Source organism: Saccoglossus kowalevskii, chromosome 4 (assembly GCF_978046115.1).
Source record: "Saccoglossus kowalevskii chromosome 4, keSacKowa6.1, whole genome shotgun sequence".
Lineage (NCBI taxonomy): Eukaryota > Metazoa > Hemichordata > Enteropneusta > Harrimaniidae > Saccoglossus > Saccoglossus kowalevskii.
In genome coordinates this window covers 3,164,598-3,187,551 of record NC_140644.1, presented here as the reverse complement: position 1 = coordinate 3,187,551, position 22,954 = coordinate 3,164,598, and the positions used below count along the sequence as shown (strand labels likewise).

At 41.5% G+C, this 22,954-nt stretch overlaps 1 protein-coding gene across 1 annotated transcript in view; it reads left to right on the top strand.

Moving 5' to 3' along the window:
- Nucleotides 1–1,239: 1,239 nt before the first annotated feature.
- The window catches only part of LOC102801935 (protein inturned-like), a 65,441-nt gene continuing 43,726 nt past the window's right edge, over nucleotides 1,240–22,954 (top strand). The window contains exon 1 of the mRNA XM_085497666.1: nucleotides 1,240–1,479. Coding sequence (XP_085353792.1) covers nucleotides 1,391–1,479 — 89 coding nt within the window. The 5' untranslated portion in view covers nucleotides 1,240–1,390. The remainder of the gene's footprint in view (nucleotides 1,480–22,954) is intronic.

The following is a 22,954-nucleotide window of genomic DNA, read 5'->3' as shown; positions in this document are numbered from 1 at the left end:
AACAGCAAATACTTTAGTGTGCTACACATAGTATACAATATTGTTTTATTGTCTAGTATGTCTCCGTCCTCGTCGTAGCGACATTATTGGCAATAACGATTCGTGTTGATAAACGTCGACGGTTTTACGATAAATGCGGACCGTATTTTATCGCCTAAACGAGAATAAGCTATGTTTGTACTTCTCCAAACCCGGGACGATTGCAAACTAAATACGTCACCTTAAGTGGTCCGTGCGTGTTAAAATAAAATACCTTTAGTTGTGTTCCCTGCAGTCTACGTTGACTATCGTATTGTATAATTATACGATATTGGATGCCATAATCTATGTGTTTTATGATTTCAGAATGTAATTAAAACATAGTGTTGAAATGATCGTCAAGCACGAAGTTTATTTCTCCGCAATACTATTTTTTGCTTCGTTACAAATCTGTATACAAGGTTTACAAATACTAGTGTCTCAAGTTTCTCTTTCAAATATTTGTCGAGTATAAATTTCATAAATACTATGGTTGTATGCTGAGTATATAAACAAGATTATTATTGTATATATTAGATACAATGTCACGTAGTTGAAAGAATACTAATTAATTGTCTAAAGATCCAAATATTAATAGTTCCCGGAGCTGTATAACGTTGATGGCGCTACATATGTCGCCCAATGGTGCATTATGGGCATAGGTAAAATATTTCGATTGTGATAATTGAAAGCGACTATTAAAGTTGCATTGTGGGTATGTATGTCATGATGATGGTATCCTATGTATTGATAAGGAATACAAGACGTGCTCATTCGAGCGGAAGTTTTCTTGTGAACTTGCACAGTTGTCATGGCAATATAGTTGGAAAGTTTGAAACCTTTAAATCCACTGGCACGTAAATTGTATTTGTTTGTACCGAAAATGTAATCTATAGCATCAGTTTTAGTGATGATGTTACCACGTGGGGTAGAATAGCCTGGTACCATCCACGCAATGATGACTATATACAAGTATGAAGTTTTTCAACTCAATTTTTCAATTGAATTCAACTTACGTGAAATATTACTGTGCCAGTAACACGTGACCCCAACAACGTGTTAGAAATATATATATCATGTTAAGAATCTGTCATCAGCAAGCAAACCTAGTAAGATGTTTGTACTCGGTCGATATAATCATTGGAGCGATCAACTGGCACGAGGCCTCGTAGACTGCATACTTAGCTATGTATACTTTGGTCAGGTGACGCGAAATCGACAAAGCATCATAACTAACTTGTTTGGGGTCACCAATGATCGCTCCATTGATAAGGCGAACAAAGCAAGAAAGAACAGGAGCTATAAAGGCACCTGCGTGCACAAATACAGGGATTTATACTGTTACAGCGAATGTGTGTTGCTTACCAACTAAATGTACAGTTCAACGTGGCTGTCCCGAGGTACCAAGGGTGCGTACGTACACCACGCTAAACAGAGGCACAAGTTAGACCAGCTGTACAGGTGAGCAGTCGAACCCACGTCAAAGAGGCACTTAGCTATGACCACACGGTGTGTGGTATGTATTTGTTTTTAATTTCATTGGGCATAAACAAAAATATACACACATTTTTTTCAAATCAGAATCCTAATTTAATCAGGATCACAACAATCACACTTTTATAGTGATCATATTGATATTTGCACCGAAAATAAGTCTGTGAAAAAGTGTGCATCAGTGGAAAAAAACTAAATCAGAGGTATCAGAAAGTTAGATTGGGCTAATTGAGAATGATGACCTCATTCAACATTTGAGAGTTGCCATTTAAGTGATGGAAAGCACTTGCCGCATTCGGTCATATCACCGAATCTAGAAACGATGTTGAATCTGTGTCCCGAAGAGACTTCTCATTAAAAGTTATGTGCTGGACAAGCAACATAACACACGCTGTTCTGACTCAGAGTAAACTAGAACACGAAACATGTTCAAACTTGTAACAGGTGTAAGCAATCACAGTAACTCTGTGTTGTACCTTCGTATAATAGGTGACGTAAATCGATTTTTCGACAATATCGTCCGTCGCCGTGACATATACCCCCAATCGTAAACTAATTGAACTTTGGCAGGTCATTCACACGAGAGTGCATACATTCAGCATATATGGGGAGAAATAGTATGCTACGTGCTGGCGTAGGTTATCCATTGCTAAATTAATGTTATTAGATTCAAAGTGCAATTTTTAATTTACGATACAACTTTACAGATTGAACATAATACATTGCGAGTCTTCTATTGTTTTGTTCGTATGTTACGCAAGTTAAAACTGGGCAGAGTTTGATTGATTGAATTACTTGACTGTATTTCATTACTGGACCCCCCTGTGAGACATGTGCATAACAATTGCGCAATGCACAGATCCGAGTGGAACCAGGCCAACAACAGTTAAGTCAATAAATACATTAATAAATCAATAAATACATGTAGTTGGCATAATAGCTGCAACCCATCACGGACTGTATATGAAAATTGCTGGATTCAACCCGTTCGTCACGCGTGGATGACGCAGTGGATTTCACTCTACCACCTGTTCTAGTGAACCTTGCGAACTAACCCTACGCGTTGCTTGGCAACCGCGAATAGCTACAGAATGTCACCAGTCCATCAGTTGTGGGCGAGTATTTTAGACTTAATAACCGCTTCGAAGAACTTTGAACTTTGTGTACAATTTGTATCGAGTAGGTATCGAGTAAGGTTACCCATTAATCCCATTTAAAGCCACAAAGTGCGGTTGATCACAGTATTCTAATGACTCTTCTGTGTGCGTGTTGTCTGGCAGGTAAGCAAACTAATCAAAAAGCCAATAAACTGATCGTGGGCGTTGACGCCTCACTAGGTCGATAAAAGTGCGCGTTATTTGTATTATTCGTCGTACGTGATAAACTAATACATATAACATGGTATATATAGACATACTCCATACGGGTTTACCTTCGGTGTTGAATGGTTTTTCACGATGGACACGAGGGCAGGTGTGAAATAGCGAAGCGTACCTGGTTTACTCGAACGCCCATTTACAGGGTGATTTATAACGACCGAAATGTATTAGACAGGCTGCCATAGCCTGGACGAGTTACAACAACATCCACTTTTATTGTGTTACGGTTTGGACATATTCCCCTCAGGGACTAGCCATCACGCTTGACATTATAGTTCACTGGAGTAAGGCTTTATACTTAGTTAATGGCCAGACGTGATCATGAGTGTGTGTTGACCATCTGTACAAATTAATTTGATCTAATATGCTATTTCTTACAAAATGTTTATGTCTAAATTGGCGCATTGTCATTTTGGTGTTACAACTTCTGAAACTGTTTCTTTTTCTTTTCTCTAAAACTATATAATAAACAGTGGCAATGTGCCAAACATGTCTAGATAGAAAAGGCTTCTCAATAAATTACCTTTGTGGGATAGTTCAATCTTCAGTTAGTTATCGAGTTTATGTTCATGCTTTATTAAGTGTGCTCAATACACTCGGTCGTGCCAAGTTGACGAGTTAGCCGTTGTTTGCCAAATAACACGAGGATTTGACCCACATAGTCTATGGGAATTGTCTACTCAATGACAGATAAACCGACACACACTTTGCACACCAAATATTTACCAAATCGAACACAACGACTTATTTGTACTGTTAAAGGTAGAGCATAGTTTTTTTTAACGAGGGAATGTGTTTTCATTGTGGCATGTGGAAACAGCTTCTAAAATTGCTTTTTTTCGTATTATTTTCACCGTTTTGTCAAAAGTTAGATTGACAAAAAAAGTTCATATACTGTTTTCTAATACTAAAACGAATAATTATAGACAGTTTTGGACACAAAATATTAATACTGTTATATGCGCTGATATATATAAACACATGTCGCGGGTAATTTTTAAGAATATTGATCATAAATCGTATGACAATGTTCATTGGTTCATTATGTGCAATAACGGAGCTATTGTCTTATGGCACCATAAAATAACATTTGTTTGTGTGTTTTATAGTGACGTTATTTAAAACACTTGTCCTTATATTTTTTTAAAAAACGTCACACACTGCATTTTTCGCCACTTTAAAAAAATCAGATTTCTGAAACAGTTCAGGAAAACAAAAATTACCCCGTACATACCAATATATGATTTTTTCGGTCTATGTAACCAATCTACAATTTGAGATGTGGCATAATATCTCTGCCATAAAAACCTATGGTAAACACGTTATAATACTGCCAAAATGGCAACTATCTACTAAAATACACCCTCCATTTTCCCGAAAATTAGGGCTGTTTATCCCCAACTGTAAGTCAATATACTTACATCATTTGCCCTGGTGTATAATATATTATAACATTCGCTGAACGCCAAAGAGATAAAATATTGTAGCAGTAATACTGCATGTCTAATGGAGAGGAATATGTGTGAAGAATGTGCCAGCATTTAGTAAAGGCATTCGTCAAGCTGATTTAATAGGCTTGGAATTGCCAAGTACATAGACTGACACTGTGAATTGTGAGGGATTGCGTTTATATATACTATATAATATCTCAATAATCTGAGCATGTCACTGAATCATCGACACACAGTACCGGGTGAAATATTTGGATATTATTGGCACTGTCGCGTGACCTTTATTATATATTTATAAAAATTATAACAAAGGTTTAGAGGTATATTTGAAAAAAAATGGGCTGTAGGTCTAATGTTATATTGATTGTTCGTGTGTGGTGTCTTATCAGTACAACCAGAATTCCTCTGCATTTGAGCATCGTTCATGGTTACATTACGCAGGCCACTGACAAACTGACATGGCCGTCAATTGTTTGTTCTCTTATCCGATTCCGACACAATCTTATTTATACTGATGTTTACAGCGAGCATTTGACCGAAGCGAGGGAATCCACATAGTCTCTGTGGCATGGGCGAACGCGCAAACTACAACCCCGCGCCAAGGGATAAGTACAGTTAACCATATTGAATATATTGCCCTCCACTGTGTTGACATGTCACTTTTCGATATTTTCAGAAGGTGGATATTTCATGTTATCACAAATAAGCTTAGGTTCTTAAATTGTTGTTTATGTATCGGCAGAAAATCATGAACAAATATTAAGGGAAAGCTTTTTGTCTGAATAGTGTCAAATTTAACCGTATGTATTATCTCGTCGCTTTGATAAATTAATCATTCATAACAGGCTATTTGCTGTTTTTGCATAAATTACACGTTCATAGAGTACTACGTCAGGTGCACTTCTATTTTATTATCAGACTTGATGTATTAGACTATATGGTATTTGCATATGTGTGACTTAGGTACCACATAATTTTCAGAGTAGATAGAATTATTAAGATAGAAGCCTACTCATGATTTCTAATATCCACAATTTATTCATTTTCCAATAGATTGTACATCCGGGCAATATAAGGATATAAGAAGTCACCAGCTTTATTTTCGGAAAAATGAAGATTATTTTTAGTGGGTAATGGCTATTTTGACAGTATAATAACAATTTTACCATTGGTTCCTATGGTAGAGATATTATGCCATATCTCATAGGTTGAAAAAATATATATTGTGAATGATGGGATACTTATTGTTGCTCTCAATTATTTCTAAAATATAAAAAAAAAATATAAAAAATATAATTTTTTGAAAAATAATAGGAAAAGTTTCTCAAAATACGTCACTGTAACACACAAAAGTATGCTATATCAAGGTGCCATGGAATAACAGCTCTATGGTTGTACATAATGAACCAATGAACACTGGCGTGCAATTTATGACAATTTTTTTCAAAAAATCATGAGTAGGCTTCTACCTTAAATCACAGAGTGACTGTGCTTAAATAGTAACTCTCAGTTTGTGGAGATCTAGAATCTCGCAATTCGTACACAACACGATATCTGAGTTAAAGTACGGCTTCAAAGATTGAAACGGATTTATGTGAAGAAGAATTAATGATGATGAAACTACTCCAGGGGAGTGTTTGTTATCGAATTATTACAGGTAGGGGCCTCATGGAGGGTTACGTGGTGCTATCCACATAGTCCTACACGTGGGGATAAATTCAAAGCACGTGCGTGAAAAGCGCACGTCTGTCGCAAATATCGAATGATTTGAGTATAGCATTTTATTAAGCGTGGGGAAACCCGAAAAGTAGTTTCGAGGTTTTTCTATCCCATGCAATGTTTTCACGCCATATGACGCTATGACCACTGTTTATCATGTTTTTTTACGTTCGATTCTCACGCATAACGCACTACACGGAATCTCGCGCTAAACGGAAAATGGTCTATTTCCGACTTGCTTTACTATTTTTCATTTACGATACAAATGCGCAAACGTCGACTTTATATTTCTGACAACATAAGTCTCATCTAAATGCCATGTAATCCTAAGCCTCGACATGTAATACTATTACAGACTACCGGAGACTATTTTTGATGAAAACTTAATAAGGACGGTTGAATTCAAAACGATAGATCATATAAATATACATTCCCAGTCGTAAAAAAAATATGCCTCCAGCTAAAATGATTATACGCCAATCTCCTTTGGGAAGTACAACATATTACTTAATTAATAATAGAGTAAGTGCATTCTTTCTACGTTAGTGATGGGAACAATATCCTGAATTTGTCTCCACTCCCGAACAATTATGACAGTTCTGAGTCCTTCACTATATCGCATTGCAGCTGGACACAAGCTCACTTCGACCTCTGGACGTGTGTCTGACGTCACGGATCGAGCATAGATACGAGATGATAGTTCTATTTGTAGGCGTTGATAGTTGACAGAGATCGCTGTATTGATGGAATGCATTACACTGTAGACGATCAATCCCATCACAGTGTACCCTAGACATGCTTTACGAAGGTCAAGTATTGATGAGACTTTCAATGGAACCGCAAAATGTGACATATATAATCCGTAATATGTGGGTGGTATTACCAACCCGAGGTAATTAATGAGCCGATTCATCAGGATTATTGCTCTCTTCGTTGCCTCGGCAACAGGTAATAAAATACTAAACAGTGACATTAGTTGCTATGGCTGCGATGTTACGTGGCCAAGTTCTAATAAGTGTTTTGATCAGACAAGTGTTGTCTGATCATGCTGTCTTTGTTCCTCAATGTTTGCACTAATTTCCCTATAAATGCAGACAACGTGATACACGCACGGGACGATGTCACAATAAAGTCATGTTTAACGCAACTGACAGGTTATTCGCATCACTATAATGCTATTGAATGATGATACCGATATGGAGATGATAGGAGGGGCAAAGTGTATGAAGGTGTACACGGCATGATTCGAGGCGAGTCTGCAAGTATCCAAGGCAGGTGTCGAAGAAGAGGCAGCGTGTGTAGAGGGGTACACAAGGCGGGATTCATGAGACAGCGGGAGTGAAGGGGTGTACAAGGTGGGGGATGTGTGTAGACAAAGCGCAGGGTGGGTATCGAGGGAGTGTATGTGTGTAGACAAGGCACAAGGGTGTGGGGGCAAGGGTAACGAGGTAATACATGTGTGCGGAAAGGGACAGAGAGGTTGTCGAGGTTGAATTTTGTGTGTGGACATGGCAAGAGGCGAATGGTGTCACATTCGTTTCAGATCATCATCAAAACTGATGTACACGATGTTTATCTATAATAAAACCCGCTTATTCAGTGCTTGCCACTTGTCGATAGACATCTCGTCGATTTAACGTTGAATCCGTAACGATTTGTATTCATAATGGACAGTTGCTATGTCGGGGGTAATTTACTTTTAGCCCCCTGGGTGAGCTAGCAGGAAATTAGATATTGGATGAAAAATTGACAGCAAAGTTTTGTAGATTTGCACATTCATCAGAGTTGTTCACTGAGTGTAATTCAATAAAACCTTACATTATATGTAACAACTTGCAATTGTCCAAATGATCAAGCAATCTTCAACGCTTAAATATTCCTTTAAAAAATCTGAATTCAAAAATGTTTGCTTCACTACTCGCGACAATTTGATGATTTTAATAATTTATGACTTCAATCCGAGTTATAAATTGATATAAATTATTGATTTGTGAAATTACAATCGAGGGATACGGTTTACAGTCATTTAGGGAAACACTGGCGATGACATTATGGAAAAAAAGTAGTACTCTCGGTTTGGATTGTTACATTTAATCCTGCTCCCATTCATCTTTTTTTCATTCTAATCAGTGAAATTACAAATAAGTGGCTTCCATCGATCTTTCATTCATTTTTATCAAGTGGTAGGCGATGTATCATCCATTTATAACCTTCACTAAATATTTGTTTAATTTCCTCTGCTGTTAGGCAATATAAGCGAAGGACATCGTTACAAGCTGTCTCCATGGAAACACATTAACTGATGGCACTCATGAGCGGAATGTAACGAATGGTCGATGAGAGTGTCAGTTATTTGTCTTTTACATTTTTAGATCGTGGTATAAATTAAATAGGCGACAATTGGTAAAAATAGGAATCAAAATTGCACATATTCACATTGCATTGCACGCTGTTACTGGGCTTCCCAGAATTCCTTGACGGAAATGACGTGACGGATACACGTGTATTATTGATTTGTGTCACTGTGATTTGGAACAGTAAGCATATCTCTTCTCCGGAACACAACACCGTGCTTAGATCTAAGCCTGATCTGCATCGAACTCATACAATGATCAGTTTGATGTCAAATTACTCAATATATTCACTGATTGATGGCATTGATCTTTACATAATGCCCAGAACTAAAAAAGGTATAAATAAATTAAAAGCAAGCTGTTAATGACAGAAGATGGATGATATACTGAGTTTGCTAATCCGGCATTGCCGCGTTATGATTGATTTCACAATCCATGTCAATATACTGAGTGAAATGAGGCTGCAGACGGTGTCCTGTTTAAGCCTTGGTTTTGCAGGTGCACGCCCACTGGCAGATCCATTAGGCGACACTCACTTGCGTGGATTGTTGTAATAATAGTGAAACTCACTTGCAAAGATTGGTATAGTGACGGAAACACTCACTTGCAGTGATTGATGTATTGATGGTGATACTCACTTACAGGGACTGGCGTATTCATGGTGTCACTCACTTGCAGGGACTGGTGTAGTGATGGTGACACACACTTGCAGTGATTGGTGTAGTGATGGTGACACTCACTTGCAGGAGCTGGCGTATTGATGGTGACGCTCACTTACAGGGACTTGTGTAATGATGGTGACACTCATTTGCAGCGATTGGTGTAGTGATGGTGACACTCACTTACAGGGACTTGTGTAGTGATGGTGACACTCACTTGCAGGGAATGGTGTAGTGATGGTGACACTCACTTGTAGGGACTAGTGTAGTGATGGTGACACACACTTGCAGGGACTAGTGTAGTGATGTGACACTCACTTGCAGGGACTGGCGTATTGATGGTGACACTCACTTGCAGTGATTGGTGTAGTGATGTGACACTCACTTGCAGGGACTGATGTAGTGATGTGACACTCACTTACATGGACTGGAGTAGTGATGGTGACACTCACTTGCAGGGAATAGTGTAGTGATGGTGACACTCACTTGCAGGGACTAGTGTAGTGATGGTGACACACACTTGCAGGGACTAGTGTAGTGATGTGACACTCACTTGCAGGGACTGATGTAGTGATGTGACACTCACTTACATGGACTGGAGTAGTGATGGTGACACTCACTTGCAGGGAATAGTGTAGTGATGGTGACACTCACTTGCAGGGACTAGTGTAGTGATGGTGACACACACTTGCAGGGACTAGTGTAGTGATGTGACACTCACTTGCAGGGACTAGTGTAGTGATGGTGACACTCACTTGCAGGGACTAGTGTAGTGATGGTGACACTTACTTACATGGACTGGTGTAGTGATTGATGACATTCACTTACATGGACTGGTGTAGTGATGGTGACATTCACTTACAGGGACTTATGTAGTGACGGTGACATTCACTTGCATGGAATGGTTTAGTGATGATGACATTCACTTGCAGGGAATGGTGTAGTTATGGTGACACTCACTTACATGGACGGGAGTAGTGATGGTGACATTCACTTGCAGGAAATGGTGTAGTGATGGTGACACTCACTTACAGGGACTGGTGTAGTGATGTGACACTCACTTACAGGGCCTGGTGTAGTGATGATGGCATTCACTTGCAGGGAATGGTGTAGTTATGGTGACACTTACTTACATGGACTGGAGTAGTGATGGTGACATTCACTTGCAGGAAATGGTGTAGTGATGGTGACACTCACTTACAGGGACTGGTGTAGTGATGTGACACTCACTTACAGGGACTGGTGTAGTGATGATGTCATTCACTTGCAGGGAATGGTGTAGTGATGATGACACTCACTTACAGGGACTGGTGTAGTGATGTGACACTCACTTACAGGGACTGGTGTAGTGATGATGGCATTCACTTGCAGGGAATGGTGTAGTGATGGTGACACTCACTCGCATGGAATGGTGTAGTGATGGTGACATTCACTTACATGGACTGGTGTAGTGATGTGACACTCACTTACAGGGACTGATGTAGTGACGGTGACATTCACTTGCAGGCAATGGTTTAGTGATGATGACATTCACTTGCAGGGAATGGTGTAGTTATGGTGACACTCACTTGCATGGACTGGAGTAGTGATGGTGACATTCACTTGCAGGAAATGGTGTAGTGATGGTGACACTCACTTACAGGGAATGGTTTAGTGATGATGACATTCACTTGCAGGAAATGGTGTAGTGATGGTGACATTCACTTGCAGGAAATGGTGTAGTGATGGTGACACTCACTTACAGGGAATGGTTTAGTGATGATGACATTCACTTGCAGGAAATGGTGTAGTGATGGTGACACTCACTTACATGGACTGGAGTAGTGATGGTGACATTCACTTGCAGGAAATGGTGTAGTGATGGTGACACTCACTTACAGGGACTGGTGTAGTGATGATGACACTTACTTACATGGACTGGTGTAGTGATAATGGCATTCACATGCAAGGAATGGTGTAGTGATGGTGACACTTACTTTCATGGACTGGTGTAGTGATGATGGCATTCACATGCAAGGAATGGTGTAGTGATGGTGACACTTACTTTCATGGACTGGTGTAGTGATGTGACACTCACTTACATGGACTGGAGTAGTGATGGTGACACTCATTTGCAGGGAATAGTGTAGTGATGGTGACACTCACTTGCAGGGACTAGTGTAGTGATGGTGACACACACTTGCAGGGACTAGTGTAGTGATGTGACACTCACTTGCAGGGACTAGTGTAGTGATGGTGACACTCACTTGCAGGGACTAGTGTAGTGATGGTGACACTTACTTACATGGACTGGTGTAGTGATTGATGACATTCACTTACATGGACTGGTGTAGTGATGGTGACATTCACTTACAGGGACTTATGTAGTGACGGTGACATTCACTTGCATGGAATGGTTTAGTGATGATGACATTCACTTGCAGGGAATGGTGTAGTTATGGTGACACTCACCTACATGGACGGGAGTAGTGATGGTGACATTCACTTGCAGGAAATGGTGCAGTGATGGTGACACTCACTTACAGGGACTGGTGTAGTGATGTGACACTCACTTACAGGGACTGGTGTAGTGATGATGGCATTCACTTGCAGGGAATGGTGTAGTTATGGTGACACTTACTTACATGGACTGGTGTAGTTATGGTGACATTCACTCGCAGGAAATGGTGTAGTGATGGTGACACTCACTTACAGGGACTGGTGTAGTGATGTGACACTCACTTACAGGGACTGGTGTATTGATGATGGCATTCACTTGCAGGGAATGGTGTAGTGATGATGACACTCACTTACAGGGACTGGTGTAGTGATGTGACACTCACTTACAGGGACTGGTGTAGTGATGATGGCATTCACTTGCAGGGAATGGTGTAGTGATGGTGACACTCACTCGCATGGAATGGTGTAGTGATGGTGACACTCACTTACATGGACTGGTGTAGTGATGTGACACTCACTTACAGGGACTGATGTAGTGACGGTGACATTCACTTGCAGGCAATGGTTTAGTGATGATGACATTCACTTGCAGGGAATGGTGTAGTTATGGTGACACTCACTTGCATGGACTGGAGTAGTGATGGTGACATTCACTTGCAGGGAATGGTGTAGTGATTGTGGCACTCAATTACAGGGACTGGTGCAGAGATGTGACACTCACTTACACGGACTGGTGTGTAGTGATGATGACACTCACTCGCATGGAATGGTGTAGTGATGGTGACACCTACTTACATGGACTGGTGTAGTGATGGTGACACTCACTTACAGGGAATGGTTTAGTGATGATGACATTCACTTGCAGGAAATGGTGTAGTGATGGTGACATTCACTTGCAGGAAATGGTGTAGTGATGGTGACACTCACTTACATGGACTGGAGTAGTGATGGTGACATTCACTTGCAGGAAATGGTGTAGTGATGGTGACACTCACTTACAGGGACTGGTGTAGTGATGTGACACTCACTTACAGGGACTGGTGTAGTGATGATGACACTTACTTACATGGACTGGTGTAGTGATGATGGCATTCACATGCAAGGAATGGTGTAGAGATGGTGACACTTACTTTCATGGACTGGTGTAGTGATGATGGCATTCACATGCAAGGAATGGTGTAGTGATGGTGACACTTACTTTCATGGACTGGTGTAGTGATGTGACACTCACTTACAGGGACTGATGTAGTGACGGTGACATTCACTTGCAGGGAATGGTGTAGTGATTGTAGGCACTCAATTACAGGGACTGGTACAGTGATGTGACACTCACTTACACGGACTGGTGTGTAGTGATGGTGACACTCACTCGCATGGAATGGTGTAGTGATGGTGACACTCACTTACAGGGAATGATGTAGTTATGGTGACACTCACTTACATGGACTGGAGTAGTGATGGTGACATTCACTTGCAGGGAATGGTGTAGTTATGGTGACACTCACTTACATGGACTGGAGTAGTGATGGTGACATTCACTTGCAGGGAATGGTGTAGTGATGGTGACACTTACTTACATGGACTTGTATTGTGATGTGACACTCACTTACACGGACTGGTGTGTAGTGATGGTGACACTCACTCGCATGGAATGGTGTAGTGATGGTGACACTCACTTACAGGGAATGATGTAGTTATGGTGACACTCACTTACATGGACTGGAGTAGTGATGGTGACATTCACTTGCAGGGAATGGTGTAGTGATGGTGACACTTACTTACATGGACTTGTATTGTGATGTGACACTCACTTACAGGGACTGATGTAGTGACGGTGACATTCACTTGCAGGGAATGGTGTAGTGATTGTAGGCACTCAATTACAGGGACTGGTGCAGTGATGTGACACTCACTTACACGGACTGGTGTATAGTGATGGTGACACTCACTCGCATGGAATGGTGTAGTGATGGTGACACTTACTTACATGGACTGGTGTAGTGATGATGACATTCACTTGCAAGGAATGGTGTAGTGATTGTGGCACTCAATTACAGGGACTGGTGCAGAGATGTGACACTCACTTACACGGACTGGTGTGTAGTGATGATGACACTCACTCGCATGGAATGGTGTAGTGATGGTGACACCTACTTACATGGACTGGTGTAGTGATGATGACATTCACTTGCAGGGAATGGTGCAGTGATTGTAGGCACTCAATTACAGGGACTGGTGCAGTGATGTGACACTCACTTACACGGACTGGTGTGTAGTGATGGTGACACTCACTCGCATGGAATGGTGTAGTGATGGTGACACTTACTTACATGGACTGGTGTAGTGATGATGACATTCACTTGCTGGGAATGGTGTAGTTATGGTGACACTCACTTACATGGACTGGAGTAGTGATGGTGACACTCACTTGCAGGGAATGGTGTAGTGATGGTGACACTCACTTGTAGGGACTAGTGTAGTGATGTGACACTCACTTGCAGCGACTAGTGTAGTGATGGTGACACTCACTTGCAGGGACTAGTGTAGTGATGATGGCATTCACTTGCAGGGAATGGTGTAGTGATGATGACACTCACTTACAGGGACTGGTGTAGTGATGTGACACTCACTTACAGGGACTGGTGTAGTGATGATGGCATTCACTTGCAGGGAATGGTGTAGTGATGGTGACACTCACTCGCATGGAATGGTGTAGTGATGGTGACACTCACTTACATGGACTGGTGTAGTGATGTGACACTCACTTACAGGGACTGATGTAGTGACGGTGACATTCACTTGCAGGCAATGGTTTAGTGATGATGACATTCACTTGCAGGGAATGGTGTAGTTATGGTGACACTCACTTGCATGGACTGGAGTAGTGATGGTGACATTCACTTGCAGGAAATGGTGTAGTGATGGTGACACTCACTTACAGGGAATGGTTTAGTGATGATGACATTCACTTGCAGGAAATGGTGTAGTGATGGTGACATTCACTTGCAGGAAATGGTGTAGTGATGGTGACACTCACTTACAGGGAATGGTTTAGTGATGATGACATTCACTTGCAGGAAATGGTGTAGTGATGGTGACACTCACTTACATGGACTGGAGTAGTGATGGTGACATTCACTTGCAGGAAATGGTGTAGTGATGGTGACACTCACTTACAGGGACTGGTGTAGTGATGTGACACTCACTTACAGGGACTGGTGTAGTGATGATGGCATTCACTTGCAGGGAATGGTGTAGTGATGATGACACTCACTTACAGGGACTGGTGTAGTGATGTGACACTCACTTACAGGGACTGGTGTAGTGATGATGACACTTACTTACATGGACTGGTGTAGTGATGATGGCATTCACATGCAAGGAATGGTGTAGTGATGGTGACACTTACTTACATGGACTGGTGTAGTGATGTGACACTCACTTACAGGGACTGATGTAGTGACGGTGACATTCACTTGCAGGGAATGGTGTAGTGATTGTAGGCACTCAATTACAGGGACTGGTACAGTGATGTGACACTCACTTACACGGACCGGTGTGTAGTGATGGTGACACTCACTCGCATGGAATGGTGTAGTGATGGTGACACTCACTTACAGGGAATGATGTAGTTATGGTGACATTCACTTGCAGGGAATGGTTTAGTGATGATGACATTCACTTGCAGGGAATGGTGTAGTTATGGTGACACTCACTTACATGGACTGGAGTAGTGATGGTGACATTCACTTGCAGGAAATGGTGTAGTGATGGTGACACTCACTTACAGGGACTGGTGTAGTGATGTGACACTTACAGGGAATGGTGTAGTGATGTGACACTCACTTACAGGGACTGGTGTAGTGATGGTGGCATTCACTTACAGGGAATGGTGTAGTGATGGTGACACTTACTTACATGGACTTGTATAGTGATGTGACACTCACTTACAGGGACTGATGTAGTGACGGTGACATTCACTTGCAGGGAATGGTGTAGTGATTGTAGGCACTCAATTACAGGGACTGGTACAGTGATGTGACACTCACTTACACGGACCGGTGTGTAGTGATGGTGACACTCACTCGCATGGAATGGTGTAGTGATGGTGACACTCACTTACAGGGAATGATGTAGTTATGGTGACATTCACTTGCAGGGAATGGTTTAGTGATGATGACATTCACTTGCAGGGAATGGTGTAGTTATGGTGACACTCACTTACATGAACTGGAGTAGTGATGGTGACATTCACTTGCAGGAAATGGTGTAGTGATGGTGACACTCACTTACAGGGACTGGTGTAGTGATGGTGACATTCACTTGCAGGAAATGGTGTAGTGATGGTGACACTCACTTACAGGGACTGGTGTAGTGATGTGACACTCACTTACAGGGACTGGTGTAGTGATGATGGCATTCACTTGCAGGGAATGGTGTAGTGATGATGACACTCACTTACAGGGACTGGTGTAGTGATGTGACACTCACTTACAGGGACTGGTGTAGTGATGATGACACTTACTTACATGGACTGGTGTAGTGATGATGGCATTCACATGCAAGGAATGGTGTAGTGATGGTGACACTTACTTACATGGACTGGTGTAGTGATGTGACACTCACTTACAGGGACTGATGTAGTGACGGTGACATTCACTTGCAGGGAATGGTGTAGTGATTGTAGGCACTCAATTACAGGGACTGGTACAGTGATGTGACACTCACTTACACGGACCGGTGTGTAGTGATGGTGACACTCACTCGCATGGAATGGTGTAGTGATGGTGACACTCACTTACAGGGAATGATGTAGTTATGGTGACATTCACTTGCAGGGAATGGTTTAGTGATGATGACATTCACTTGCAGGGAATGGTGTAGTTATGGTGACACTCACTTACATGGACTGGAGTAGTGATGGTGACATTCACTTGCAGGAAATGGTGTAGTGATGGTGACACTCACTTACAGGGACTGGTGTAGTGATGTGACACTTACAGGGAATGGTGTAGTGATGTGACACTCACTTACAGGGACTGGTGTAGTGATGGTGGCATTCACTTACAGGGAATGGTGTAGTGATGGTGACACTTACTTACATGGACTTGTATAGTGATGTGACACTCACTTACAGGGACTGATGTAGTGACGGTGACATTCACTTGCAGGGAATGGTGTAGTGATTGTAGGCACTCAATTACAGGGACTGGTACAGTGATGTGACACTCACTTACACGGACCGGTGTGTAGTGATGGTGACACTCACTCGCATGGAATGGTGTAGTGATGGTGACACTCACTTACAGGGAATGATGTAGTTATGGTGACATTCACTTGCAGGGAATGGTTTAGTGATGATGACATTCACTTGCAGGGAATGGTGTAGTTATGGTGACACTCACTTACATGGACTGGAGTAGTGATGGTGACATTCACTTGCAGGAAATGGTGTAGTGATGGTGACACTCACTTACAGGGACTGGTGTAGTGATGTGACACTTACAGGGAATGGTGTAGTGATGTGACACTCACTTACAGGGACTGGTGTAGTGATGGTGGCATTCACTTACAGGGAATGGTGTAGTGATGGTGACACTTACTTACATGGACTTGTATAGTGATGTGACACTCACTTACAGGGACTGATGTAGTGACGGTGACATTCACTTGCAGGGAATGGTGTAGTGATTGTAGGCACTCAATTACAGGGACTGGTGCAGTGATGTGACACTCACTTACACGGACTGGTGTATAGTGATTGTGACACTCACTCGCATGGAATGGTGTAGTGATGGTGACACTTACTTACATGGACTGGTGTAGTGATGATGACATTCACTTGCAGGGAATGGTGTAGTGATTGTGGCACTCAATTACAGGGACTGGTGCAGAGATGTGACACTCACTTACACGGACTGGTGTGTAGTGATGATGACACTCACTCGCATGGAATGGTGTAGTGATGGTGACACCTACTTACATGGACTGGTGTAGTGATCATGACATTCACTTGCAGGGTATGGTGCAGTGATTGTAGGCACTCAATTACAGGGACTGGTGCAGTGATGTGACACTCACTTACACGGACTGATGTGTAGTGATGATGACACTCACTCGCATGGAATGGTGTAGTGATGGTGACACCTACTTACATGGACTGGTGTAGTGATGATGACATTCACTTGCAGGGAATGGTGCAGTGATTGTAGGCACTAAATTACAGGGACTGGTGCAGTGATGTGACACTCACTTACACGGACTGGTGTATAGTGATTGTGACACTCACTCGCATGGAATGGTGTAGTGATGGTGACACTTACTTACATGGACTGGTGTAGTGATGATGACATTCACTTGCAGGGAATGGTGTAGTGATTGTGGCACTCAATTACAGGGACTGGTGCAGAGATGTGACACTCACTTACACGGACTGGTGTGTAGTGATGATGACACTCACTCGCATGGAATGGTGTAGTGATGGTGACACCTACTTACATGGACTGGTGTAGTGATCATGACATCACTTGCAGGGAATGGTGCAGTGATTGTAGGCACTCAATTACAGGGACTGGTGCAGTGATGTGACACTCACTTACACGGACTGATGTGTAGTGATGATGACACTCACTCGCATGGAATGGTGTAGTGATGGTGACACCTACTTACATGGACTGGTGTAGTAATGATGACATTCACTTGCAGGGAATGGTGCAGTGATTGTAGGCACTAAATTACAGGGACTGGTGCAGTGATGTGACACTCACTTACACGGACTGGTGTGTAGTGATGGTGACACTCACTCGCATGGAATGGTGTAGTGATGGTGACACTTACTTACATGGACTGGTGTAGTGATGATGACATTCACTTGCTGGGAATGGTGTAGTTATGGTGACACTCACTTACATGGACTGGAGTAGTGATGGTGACACTCACTTGCAGGGAATGGTGTAGTGATGGTGACACTCACTTGTAGGGACTAGTGTAGTGATGTGACACTCACTTGCAGCGACTAGTGTAGTGATGGTGACACTCACTTGCAGGGACTAGTGTAGTGATGGTGACACTCACTTGCAGGGACTAGTGTAGTGATGGTGACACTTACTTACATGGATTGGTGTAGTGATGGTGACACTCACTTACAGTAGTGTAGTGTATACCATATAATCGTTTGATTCAATAGTGGTTAACAACGCCGACGACGTATACAAGTATTTTCCTAATTCGGGACGTGAATGAAATTAAAGGACGATTTATGTCTTGTGTACCTAATCCAGGTAATGCAATGTGGGGTCAAATTATAAAGATTTTTATTTCAATTTTTGCAATGTCTGAGAACAGCTGCGGCTAGCACTTATCTGTGGAGGTCGGCACATGCTATACCATGTTTGTTTTGATATCATTCTCTTGCATTTGATCTTTATTAAAAACAAGGGATTTTGTGAATAAGTATGCGATTACTGAACAATTGACGTATGTTTATCTTTCTGGAAACCATTTCTCGGACGTTTTTAGGATTGTTATTGTTAACTGCTGTCCTGTGGCGATTTTATTAGACCAAACGGGTTTGTGATGATTAAATGGTATTAGTTTTATTCGTGATTCACTATATGCGTTTAATGGTTCGTACATCATGGCTGAAGTGTAATGAACGTCTATATGTAAGAATTTGGAACAAAAATCAAACACACCAATGTTGAAGAGTAAAGAGAATAATGTGGTCCTCACACACTAGTGGCGGATCCAGAGGAAGGGCCGGGGGCGGGATCCCCCCCCCCCAATGCATGACGATTCATATTATCTGGATTAAGCATAGCTTCTCTGCGATTTTCGCTCCGTAATGTTAAGCGATACTTTCCCCCCCCCCCCCCCCCACCACCACCACCACCACCACCAATACATTTTGCTGGATCCGCCACTGTCACACACGCAATTCTGTGAAAAGGACATCAGTTAGATAACAGTAAATAAAAGCAATACTCGTCTGATGAGATCAGCCCAACCAAAATCAATGGTCCTTTATTCCTTCCTGCGTGGCGATAATCGCAGTTATTTATTAAAATAATGGATGTTTTAATAGAATTAATTATGATATGAAAATCGATATGATAATTATTTTTATCGATTAGTAAAGGATGTATTCTTGTCACGAACACGCGTACTGGTAATTACTTCTCCAGGGTACGAGTGTATATTGACCTATAACTAACCACAGTGACCTTTCACCCCATTTTAATTATATTCAAAACGTGAATGGATTAATAATGGCCTGCAGCGAATGCAACCAATGGCGATCGTGTGGCGGATAAAGTGCTGGAGTAAATTGAAAAAACCAAACGCTGGCTCCGGTGGTGATTCGACTGCTAGTGAATCCCCTGGGCATTATAACTCTGTATACCGGATTGACTTCCCAAACACCGTGAAATTAAAAAAAAAAGTCGATGAAAGTGAGTTAGGTTATCTCGTCGCGGGAAATAATCGGAGGCAAGGACATAAACAAAATGGTACACGCCAAGATATTAATTTATTATCTTAGACCGCTTTGTGTTAATCCAGTCCGATATACTTTCAGAGTTATTGTGACACTTTGCCAGGTGTTAAGTAGGGATTTATCACGTGTGAAGGTTTGATAGAAGGCGTTAGAATATAGCAGCAATATTCAGATACGTTACATATGGAGTGCGTCCACTCAACCAATGGGGGGTCCACATGAGTAATTCAGGCAATAAGCCATGTTCCGCAACCTGCGAAATCACGCGTGACCACGATTCACGCATCCTTAGCAACTAGTTACGTGACAAGTTACGTGGTCAAGTTTTCAGTTCAATATGGTGGCAACGGTATTGCTACTTATGTCTAGTTTTAGGAAATTCAAATCGGTACTCACTAAAATCAACAGTCGTATATTACAATTAGGTATCAAGATATTACGAATGTTTGAATGGATGAGGGCGCAGTAATGAAACTTCATGTTGATGCTTATATATTTGATTTGGTTTAAATTTTAGTCGAGTTCAGTTGCGCTGTGATGCGCAATTCTTCAAGCCAGACGTACCCCCCCCCCCCACAGATCGTCATGGTAGGGCTGCGCGTGCGTATTTCTCCGCGGGTCGTCGGGATAGCGCATGCGTAGTTCTTTGCGTTTCACCAAAGTGCACAGGCACAGTTCTCGTCGGAGTAGTACAGGAAGATGTAAAAGTTTCGCCGATACGCTCCATTTCACTAAAGATTGTCAACATTCGTTCATGTTATTTCATGTCATGAGTGAGAGGACTGCCATTACTCAGTTTATCAGCGTCAGTGAAACGAAACAAAAACGAAAAGGCAGCCATGCAATTGCGGATGAGAAAACGTCGATGGCCTTCTGGCGATATTAAAAAATACACCGCGGTTCCAGTCGGTGATTCTGAACGGCTCTTGGCTAGGTAATCAGAGTGTAACTGGTTACGTAATGTATGCTAATTGTATATGGCATGTAATGAGAAATGTATGAGTCTGTCATAATATAAAATAGAATATTTATACATTTCAACAATATTGAAATAACGAACACACTATTTTTGGACGAATAAACTAAAGGAATAAATCATCTCCACGATGTGTGTTAATACATAAGAGAGAAAAACAGGACAGTATTAATATACCACTTTCCCGGAAAGGCTGCGTTAATTGCGTGCGCATACCGGGTATGGAGTTCTACGTAAACCTGCGCGCGCGATATTTTGGATGTACCAATCGACGAATATAAGCAGACTGACATATTTCCATTTGACGTCATGACATAGACACCTGTCTTTCTTGCACACCGTGTCTCACTGCTTTCATGAAAGTGGTGTATGACCCCCTGGAAACAAACTTTTAAACCAATCAGAGCTCCCATAAACATAGCTGTAATTATACTATATATTTGTAAGTAGTTTGGAAGGTCAAATCCGAATAAATAAAATATACAAGACAACATTTGTATTATCAATCGCGTTTAGAATATATTCAGTTCGAGTATCATTGGTGATAGAAAGGATTTTTCGTAGCTTGCAATACGTTGTTTTATATTGAACACAGCAATATTCCAGGTTTTATTTCTGCCAAACTTGATATTTACTGTCATCAAACAGTGACTTCACCCCGTCAGAATGTTTATATATGTTTGAACCTGCTATCGAAACCTATTTGGGCGTATTATCTATAGATTTGCAAATACAAGGCCCTACAACACCCACCCCTCCCATCACGTAAATATTCACCAAAATCTTACGAACTCAATTATAACAGTTGGGAACAGATGAGTTCAAATTGTTTTGGAGGTTCTCCATGAACACCTTACATATTACGATAATGGATCCACGATGGTTCAAAAATGTCATTATATTCACTTTGACCAGTGTGTACAGTAGACACACGTATCCGCGTCATTGACAAAACGTACTGCACCGCTATATCACGTGTTATTTCCAACGCCTCATTGACGTCACGAATTCCCTGCACACAATCAGCGCCGTGCTAATAAACTATTGATTGTGGATAAATCTACCCAGTCATTACGAACACATAGTCTGTTTAGTCGAGTATAGTCAGAATCAGGACATGTGTATTACTAGTAATTTACTCCCCGCCGATTTGGACCAAGCCTCATTTGCTAGATATTTGACTTCCGATTGTCGTGTTAACCCTTCATTGCAATTGTGCGTGTTTTACCAAAGTCACTAGGAAACAGTGTATTTTCTAGTGTCTTTGGTTTTACAATATATTTGTCCGCACAGAGAAAATATATTAACAAACATATATTACAGTGGAATGACTAACACAAAATTATGTTACAAAACAGATACTTATTACAAGGGTAGACGAAACAAATGCTGCAATATTATCCGCAAAAATGTAGCTCAATACTAAGAGAAGGAAAGAAACTATTTACACACTTTCTCGTCTATAATGTCCCCCTTGGTTTCCAATGGCCAGTTCCTTGCGTATATTTATGTTTGTTATTGTTATTACACAAATAGTAATTCCCGCTAATACGATACTGCTAATCAATTAATAAAATACATGCCAGCGTTAATAATATTAAAACGACATAGTATATTAATATTAAGCCGCATGAGCTATTCGCTTTCAGATGTACTGCCCGCAAGCGACAGGAAATTTAATTGCGTTGGGGTTGAAATAGTGAAAAATTATTATTGACAAGACTAGCAAACAGAAGAGGCCTCGAACCACAATTCGATGAATTAGCCTGTATCTGGCTGCAACTTTAATCGCGATTCGTCTGAACCGAAAGTTCAACTTAATAGCGAGTGGTTTCCACGTGAATTACAATTAAATCAATAACTTAAAGTGTCACATAAGTTGGCCGAGTAGATAGTGCATAGCGACATTGTGTTGTTTTATCTGGTTGCATATGCATGGTTTCATGTGCTATTCTGCGGTTATAGGTGATA